The sequence below is a fragment of the Quercus suber genome, unplaced genomic scaffold, assembly GCF_002906115.3.
Source record: "Quercus suber isolate HL8 unplaced genomic scaffold, Cork oak 2.0 scaffold_248, whole genome shotgun sequence".
NCBI classification, from domain to species: Eukaryota; Viridiplantae; Streptophyta; class Magnoliopsida; order Fagales; family Fagaceae; genus Quercus; species Quercus suber.
In genome coordinates this window covers 341,726-350,653 of record NW_027069704.1, presented here as the reverse complement: position 1 = coordinate 350,653, position 8,928 = coordinate 341,726, and the positions used below count along the sequence as shown (strand labels likewise).

General features: G+C 34.5%; 1 protein-coding gene and 1 long non-coding RNA gene across 4 annotated transcripts; both read left to right on the top strand.

Moving 5' to 3' along the window:
* Positions 1–2,073: 2,073 nt before the first annotated feature.
* Positions 2,074–5,371, top strand: LOC112039229 (ethylene-responsive transcription factor RAP2-12). Of its 3 annotated transcripts, none has more exons than XM_024072080.2 (3): positions 2,074–2,508; positions 4,087–5,007; positions 5,132–5,371. In XM_024072080.2, exons 1-2 carry the CDS (start codon positions 2,253–2,255, stop codon positions 4,956–4,958), a joined length of 1,128 nt encoding a protein of 375 aa, XP_023927848.2. In that variant the 5' UTR covers positions 2,074–2,252; the 3' UTR covers positions 4,959–5,007; positions 5,132–5,371. The 3 variants fall into 3 exon arrangements, with proteins under 3 accessions (XP_023927848.2, XP_023927846.2, XP_023927847.2); XM_024072079.2 differs by having other exon boundaries at positions 2,075–2,508; positions 4,087–5,003; XM_024072078.2 differs by having other exon boundaries at positions 4,087–5,371.
* Positions 5,372–5,873: 502 nt separating this feature from the next.
* Positions 5,874–7,680, top strand: LOC136070640 (uncharacterized). Its single transcript, XR_010631875.1, has 2 exons — positions 5,874–6,403; positions 7,039–7,680. It is a non-coding gene; the product is annotated as an uncharacterized LOC136070640 (long non-coding RNA).
* Positions 7,681–8,928: the final 1,248 nt, after the last annotated feature.

Genomic DNA, 8,928 nt, shown 5'->3' with positions numbered 1-8,928 from the left:
TACTATACTCTCCATCTCAAGTTGAAACATATTATCACAATTCATAGCAAATAAAATAATGATAAAATGCAGGATTTTAGGCGAGTACAAATTTACCATGTCTGAAGGCAAGGCAAGGCAAGGCAACTGTCTAGCACATATTTTGGCTCAGTATGCTAAGAACATTATTAGCTTTGTAACTTAGAGGAAAATTTAAGTATGATTGAGTTTGTTTTGGCTTGAATTGTATTATTTTTATCTTCACTTTAATAAAATTATGATATTTTTATCAATAATAATAATAATAATAATAATAATGTGATGATGACGATGATAAAAATTATAATAAAAAATGATAATTAAGGATGACAAAAATTTTCCATCCCGCTTAATTCGTCTTACCTTGCTTGAGTTTTCCTTATTGTAAAGAGGTGACGGGATTGGAGCAGGTTTTGCTTGTCCAACCTCATCCACTCTACTCTACTCTCAAATATATCTAAAATTTAATTTTCTATACATATCCTACTTATAATATATATATATATATATACACACTATTTTACCGTCCTTAAAACGCTTGTTAGAAGCTTTGTACCCACCTTCAATCACTCTATTAGCAAATGAGGCAGCTAATGTAGTGGCTTTCTTCCTCCTTTAGCACTCTCATAATTATCTCCTCTCATTTTAGTTTCATCTCCATCTTATAAATGTTGAAGACATCTTATTGGACCATTGCGCACTTTTAACGTGATGGTCACTCAACAAGTATAAGTGCTTATGGGGTATGGAGTGTGAGGGGTAAAGGTCGGAGTTTAAGTCTCAAAGAAGGAACTTTACACACATATATACTTAAATTAGGCTAGATTATAATTTTTAGCTTGTATCAAAAATAAGAAAACATCTCATTCGGGATAATCTCAAACCCAATTCTCATAACCAACTTACCCTAATAAGATTTTCCTTGTCTTGTAGAGGGGTAGGATAGGGGCAAGACACCCTAATCTAAGTACCCCACTTCATCTCGTTACCATCCCTAAATTGAAAATGCACATACAACTATAAAAAGAATTGATGCACATCACTTTATTAAAGTCACATCTTTATAACCTTCAATTTAATGCTTCTATCAACAAACCTCATTTATGGTAGTTAAGCACAACAAATAATCCCCCTCTTACGCCTCACACAAAAATTTATGATAAAACAAAAGTGAGGTAAATTATTCCATTTAGATACTTGAAATTGAATTTTAAAGTAATGGATTTAGAATGTATTGATTCTAAATTTATAAATATTAAAATTTCTTGTTTGGATGTGTTTTATACCTGTAATGATATAAAATTATAAAATTTATTGAAGTATGTTTCAAGGATTATTAAAATTCAATATGTTTAAGGTTATTTCAAATCTAAAAATTTCAAGGTTTTAAAATATGGATTTACAAATTCAAATTCTTGAACTCTTTTAAATTATTCAAATAAGGTATTTTTTTTTAATTGCCCAAATCCAACTACCCAGATTGACCATTAATAATTTCACGAAAAGTAAACACACAACATGGTTTTTTCTTTTCCTCCTTTTTTGAGTAATGCTTGAAGATTTATTCAAACAAAAGAAGGAGGGGATCCCTCACCAAGTCACCATCTACAAAATCTGCCAACAAATGAGCAGAAATGGTTGAGATACTGATTTAGCTAAATGCGATCAATCTCTCCCTCTCTATTTGTCAATTTATGTTCTCGGGTTTTTTTTTTTTTTTTAAATGAAAGTGTTCTAATCTTACGTGATCAATACTCTCTCTCTCTCTGACTCACACGCACGTGTAAAGTACACCCAAAGTAGTGTAGTACTCTCAGGCTAAAACTCTAGGGGCATTTGTACTACCAAAAACCCAACCAAAATATTTAGTAAAATACCAACTAAAGAAAGGGTAAAAATGTCCTACAAAAAAAGGGGTAAAAATGTCAAAAAATCCTCCACGAAAGCCTCAAAATCGCCGACCCCAACCATTTGCTACAAAAACATATATAATAAAAAGTGAAAAAAAAAAAAAAAAAACTTTGTTCACCAACTCATATTTAAGCCCTCAAAACACTCCAACTATCACTCAAACGCGTACAAATTTTTCTCTCACAGAATCTAGACCCACATTTCTCATACTTTTCCCCGAACAAACAAAAAAAAAAAAAAAAAAAAGAAAAAACCTTTTCACTTTCACAACAAAAAGACCAAAAATTTAGAAGAAGAAGAAACCACCAAACACCGTCCTCATCATGTGTGGAGGAGCTATAATCTCCGACTTCATAGCGCCGGTCGGGCCTCGGCGGCTGACGGCGGACTATCTCTGGGGAGATCGGAAAAAACCCACCTCGGGAAGGAGGTTCTCGAAGCCTGTCGTTGACATTGTCGACGATTTCGAGCAAGATTTCCAGGGCTTCAAGGACGATGACGAGTCAGATATCGATGAGGAAGAGGAGGTCCTCGTGCAAGATGTCAAGCCCTTTGCTTTCTCTGCTCCTCGTTCCTCTGGTAAACCACTTCACTTTATATATATTGTGGGGGGTTGAAAGTTAATATATTTTGGCTAGTTTTGGTTGATATTGATATGGGTTTTGTTGATCAAAGTTTTCTAGTTTAGTTTGTTTTATCAACGTTGTTTAATCGATTTTTTTTTTTAAATCAAAGTTGAAACTTTTTGTTTTCTTAGTGCTCTTTGTTTGTGATTTTATGTGGTAGAAGTAAAATTTTCTGGGCAAACTTTATTTTTTATTTATTTATTTATATAGGATATTGGGTTTTTGATTTTGCTGGTCATTTTTTTTAGAGATGTTTTTTTATTCCAAATATTTTTGGGGGTGTGATTTTGTTGATGTTGAAGAATAGCCTCTGGGTGTTTTTAGATTGATGTAGAAGGTTTCGGGTTTATGATCGTTTCAAGATCATTTTAAAAAATATGGCAACTGTTTTTGATGGTTTATCATGGTGGCTTTGGATCATCTGTATAAATTTGTTTCATTGTTGAGAAAAAGGGGTGGATCCTTGTATGATCTGTTAATCCCTTTTACTTTTTCTTAATCAAAATAATTGAGCATCAAATATGTGGTATATATGTTTTTTTTTTTTTTGGGAATCAGTGCTTAACTTTACATAAAGCTTTTGTCTTTTGATATGTCAATTTTTTGGGCAACTCAGTTTCTAGATTTTGTCTCGGTTGTGGAAATTAACTTTGCCTTTTTGTCAGTGATAATCATGCTTTATGATCGGAAATCTCGCTGATTTTATTTCTTTCAAACTATAATGCTCTGCTTTGTAAGGCTTGGAGAACCCCCACCCCCCAAAAAAAATATATATTTGTAGAAAATATTTAATCTTTCCTGTTCAATGATTTAGCGTAAAGTAAAAGAAGATAATAATTTACTTAAAGGTAGCTGATTTTTTCTTTGAGTTTGCTTGGTCCTATAGAAGGTCATGCTCTTTCTGTTCTTTGATTATTATTCAGTGAATTATGTTTATATTTATTTCTAACATTTCTGTCATTATTTACATGTTTCTTCATCTTCTTCTTCTGTTTTAACTGCTCTATTTCATGGATCTGTTTATCTTGATATTAGGAGAGTCAAGTATTTCTATTTTTATTGATCATCTATATGTGACGAAATGGAAGTTGTGGCTTTATAATTTTATTCGATCCCAAGTTATTTATAATTGAATCATAGATGGTTTTGTTTCAGTTTATTTTTCTTTTAAATGGTGTCTGCTTAAAATGGTTTAGGGTCTCATGTGTATTGTTGATTTGGAAATTGCTTTGAAACTGAAGTATTGTTTTGAGTTTCACTGATTGGTTAATTTTCATTTTCCCTGAGTAGAATTTTTCTGAATAAGCACTCATGCAATTTTATAATCTCTTCCTTTATTGATCCTTGTTTTGTTGCAATGATTAAATTTGTGGAATTCGTTGGGTATTTTGAAAGATACCCTGGCATGTGTGTGTGTTATCTCAATCTCTTATGGAGTTGTAGTGCATAATATATATGTTCCTATATTATGTACTCATCTCTTGATTCATGAATCTGGATAATATATCTGTTTCTTCTCTACCTATTGAAGGATCTAAGCCTGTAAAATCTGTGGAATTCAATGGGCAAGCTGAAAAATCTGCCAAGAGAAAGAGGAAGAATCAGTATCGTGGAATCCGGCAGCGCCCATGGGGTAAGTGGGCTGCTGAGATTCGAGACCCAAGGAAAGGGGTTCGTGTCTGGCTTGGAACTTTTAACACTGCAGAAGAAGCTGCAAGAGCTTATGATGCAGAGGCGCGGAGAATTCGTGGCAAGAAAGCTAAGGTGAATTTCCCCGATGAGACTCCTCGTGCTTCTCCAAAGCGTTCAGTTAAGGCAAATCTGCAGAAGCCACTTGCCAAGGCAAACCTGAACTCTGTCCAGCCCAACCTGAACCAAAATTTCAATTTTGTGAACAACTCTGATCAGGACTTTACTATGGGTTTGATGGAAGAGAAGCCTTTTACCAACCAATATGGGTGTATGGTTAATGCAGATGTCGGACTCAAGCCATTTGTTTCCTCTAATACATCCCCGGTGTACTTTAGTTCAGATCAGGGGAGTAACTCGTTTGATTGTTCTGACTATGGATTTGGAGAACAGGGTCCTAAGACTCCAGAAATCTCATCTGTTTTTTCAGCCACTGTGGAAGGGGATAATACTCAGTTCCTGGAGGATGCTAACCCCCCGAAGAAACTGAAATCTGACTCTGGGAATGCAGTTTTTGTTGAAGATAACACTGCAAAGACACTGTCTGAGGAGCTATCAGCTTTTGAGAACTCGGACTTCCAGATGCCATATCTCGACGGAAGCTGGGATGAATCCATTGAGGCATTGTTCAGTGGGGACACTACCCAGGATGGTAACTCAATGGATCTTTGGAGCTTCGATGACCTCTCCGTTATGGTTGGGGGAGATTTCTGAGCTAGCTTTTCCCATGCTTGCTGGATTATGTAAATAAGGCTACATGTTAGTGAGTTTCATCCTTTTGCAAGCTTCTTTATTGACTTGTTTTCTTGTTCCCTCTCATTTGTTGCTTGTTTTTACTATATTGTCTTTCTGAAAAGAGCTGTTGCTCTCGATTTTACTGCTTACAGGAATGGTTGTAATCTGTGATGGAGGGGTTACAAACAACATGAACTTGCTTAAGGCTTTTATGGAGATTGTACTGAAGTAGTACTGTTGTATGGGGAGTACATAGGTATTTAGGTTACTTTCTACCTTGAAGACCTTAAATTTGGGATTTTGAATTTTATCTTTTTGTATTAATGATGATGTGTAATCTGTGATAAAAATGACTAAAACCTGATGAATGTCAACTTTGGTGTGTGTTTGCATCTCGGTTCTTTTACAATAGGGTCATCGATTTTTGGATTAATTATTTGTATTTTGATTACCTACTGCTTAGAATGGTCCTAAGCCAAATGGATAGATTGCTTCTGCTCACTTTTTAGGGGTTTAAAATTCTATGGTGTTAGTTGAGCCTTTTTATATTATGATACCTAGCTAATCAGCTAATTGTTCTTCATATTCCATTGCATTGACTTTATGCCACGAAATTGGGTTTTGTGTCACCAAGGACTCACTTATTACTCATTTTTGTTAGAAATTATGTTATAGTTAATTAAAGCTGCACATGGAGACATGAACCTAACCTATCATTATGATGCATGCAGCATGGAGGACTGGGTCTAGTCTTCCTTCCAGCCATGCGCCGCACGTAATCAATCAATCTTAATCTTACTCACAATTTGCGAGGTGGGATCTCACTGCCATTTGGCGAACTTTTTTTTTTGGCTGGCGAATTTGTTATTGAGGGGGATTGAACCTCCGAGTAAACAAAATTTGGGATTTTGAATTTTATCTTTTTGTATTAATGATGATGTGTAATCTGTGATAAAAATGACTAAAACCTGATGAATGTCAACTTTGGTGTGTGTTTGCATCTCGGTTCTTTTACAATAGGGTCATCGATTTTTGGATTGATTATTTGTATTTTGATTACCTACTGCTTAGAATGGTCCTAAGCCAAATGGATAGATTGCTTCTGCTCACTTTTTAGGGGTTTAAAATTCTATGGTGTTAGTTGAGCCTTTTTATATTATGATACTTAGCTAATCAGCTAATTGTTCTTCATATTCTATTGTATTGACTTTATGCCACGAAATTGGGTTTGGTGTCACCAAGGACTCACTTATTACTGATTTTTGTTATAAATTATGTTATAGTTAATTAAAGCTGCACATGGAGACATAAACCTAACCTATACTCATTATGATGCATGCAGCATGGAGGACTGGGTCTAGTCTTCCTTCCAGCCATGTGCCGCACGTAATCAATCAATCTTAATCTTACTCACAATTTGCGAGGTGGGATCTCACTGCCATTTGGCGAACTTACTGAGTGCCTTATTTTTTTTTTTTTGTCAAAGGAAATCAGTAAGTCTAGCCTACAAAACTGTTTCACAAAAATTGGTATTAATAATGTTAAAATTTAAAATTTTTTAAAATATTCTTATCATTACTCAAAGAAATAAGCCCATGTTTTTTTAAACTTGATAGCAAGCTCAAAATTTTTATATTAATGTTGTGTACACAATTTATTTTTTTGGTTGAATGTATACACAATTTATTTACAACTTATAAGTTGTATATTTCACACTAATAATCTGTAAGCTCGGTAGTCAACTCACTAACCATAAGAAATTATGTGAAAAGATAAGAAATTATGTGAAGGAAAAGGTGTAGTAGATAGGCTTATCGATTTTTTATTTTTTTTTGGTTACGCTAGGATCACAAAACATTATTTTAAGTGACTGATTGTAATTTACTATATATTACCTTTCCATGTACTTGGTAAATTTTTTTCTGTCTCACTTGTTCTCCGTTACCGTAACCGTAAAAGTTAATGGAGTAGATTTTTCTCAAAAACTTTTTAAAGTATAAATTCTCTATATGCCATTTCAAAAAAAAAAAAAAAAAATTGAGGTGGTTGTGTCATATAGTCAGGCCATATGGGAATCTTTGGGGATCAGAAATTAACAGCAAGTATTACTAAGACCTAGGAAGATGGACCCACATGTGCACCTGCAGGCTGCAGTGGTAGTAATGAAATGATGAGATAGATGCATATGGGGGTGGTGCTTTAAAGGACTACTCGTGATTGTTGGCAACAGAAGGTGGCCACAGAGCATTTTAAGGGGTGGTGGGCGGTGACTGTGGGTCTACCAAGTTCCTACCCATGTACTTCGTGCAAGAGTTTCCAGCTATCATATCATATGGACCGAGAAAGGGTGAACAAAAATAATTTGGGATGTGTACTCTTCGTTGGTGGACTGCATGTGATCCAACCATCAAAAACATATCCTTTACCAAATTCACTTGTTTGATTCTGCTATGCTAGGGATGTAGATGTCGACCATTAAACCTATAACAACAATACCTTGTGAGTTTTACCTAACATTCCACTTTTGCATCCAGCTTTGATAGGGAATTAATAGGACACTTCATACCTAACTTAATTGGGACTCGTAGGAAAAGAGGAATGTTTGGGACACAAATTTCATTTTGCAGGGACTAGTTGTTGATATTACTGTTGCCAATAATCTCTTTAAGATTAATTGACTGACATTTCTTTGTGTTTTTAATTGATAGAGTTGTAAATCAGTTGAGTTTTGTGGAGTAGTGAATGTTTGGGCTTAGCTTAATAACAAAACTAAAAATGTTTAAGCTCAAACAATACTACAAATAATGCTTCATTTTGAGCTCATTAAAAATTCTTAAAGCTTGAGCTTAAGCTTGGTTCGCCTTGATTTATTAATTAGGTCGAGTTCAATATTAGGTTTTTTAGCTTGAGATTCAACAATAGTACAATATCAACTCCATATAAAACTCAGTATAAAGCCTATCTGGTTTGGATGAGTGGTCCGAACTTCTAAGGGTGTGTTTGGATATCGTTTATTTTGCTGAAAACTGAAGACAAGAAAAAAATAATTTTTAGTTACTGTTCACAAATGAAAATATAGTTCATTTACCTTAATGTATGAACAGTGCAAGAGGCGCTGATCCAAAAAAAAAAAAAAGAAAAATGCAAGGCGCTAAAACGTGGATGTGTAGATGCAAACCAAATGGTACCTAAGTAATTAAAGTCTTAGTAAGATGAGTTTATTTTTTATGCACATATCAAGCTTATTACCAAGTCCATACACAAGCTTAAGCTTAGCTTGTTTTGTATAAAGCCCTAATATTTATGTGACTATTCATAACAGTTTTTTTGGACTCTACTTGCTTACTAAACAAAACTAAACAGGTCGGAAACGGCTCAACCAATATAGCAGAGTACTTATGGCTCGACACGACACGAACCCGACCCGCGAACACGAATTGACACCACAACTTTTTATCAAGCGAAGTCCAAGTTATTTACGAAAGACTAGGTTCATTTACAACCCTACAAATGAATAGAGACATAGGGTTCAAATCTCTCCTCCCCAATCATCGAATTATCCATTTAAAAAAAAAATATTCATTGATATTACTTTTATTAGTCTCAATAACAACACGCCACTTTAGCATTTGTGAAAAAGTCATAATTTTTTTTTTGTCCTTGGACTTATTGGTAGGGCAATTTCGTACAAATCATGTCGAGAATAATATATTTTATGATTTAAAAAAAAGAACTATTAACATGACGTGTTGTGATTGGAATAACATTATATTCACATGATCACAACACTAATCACAACATTTGAATAGGAGCAATTGAGAAAAAAGTTGTTTAAAAAAAGAATGTTGTTTCCTTGTAGTTATCAATTCCAGATGGGCTCCTTGGAGATGGGCCCTTCTTGGGCATGCCATATGGGCGAGGGATGCAGTATAACGTGAGTCCGGTTTTT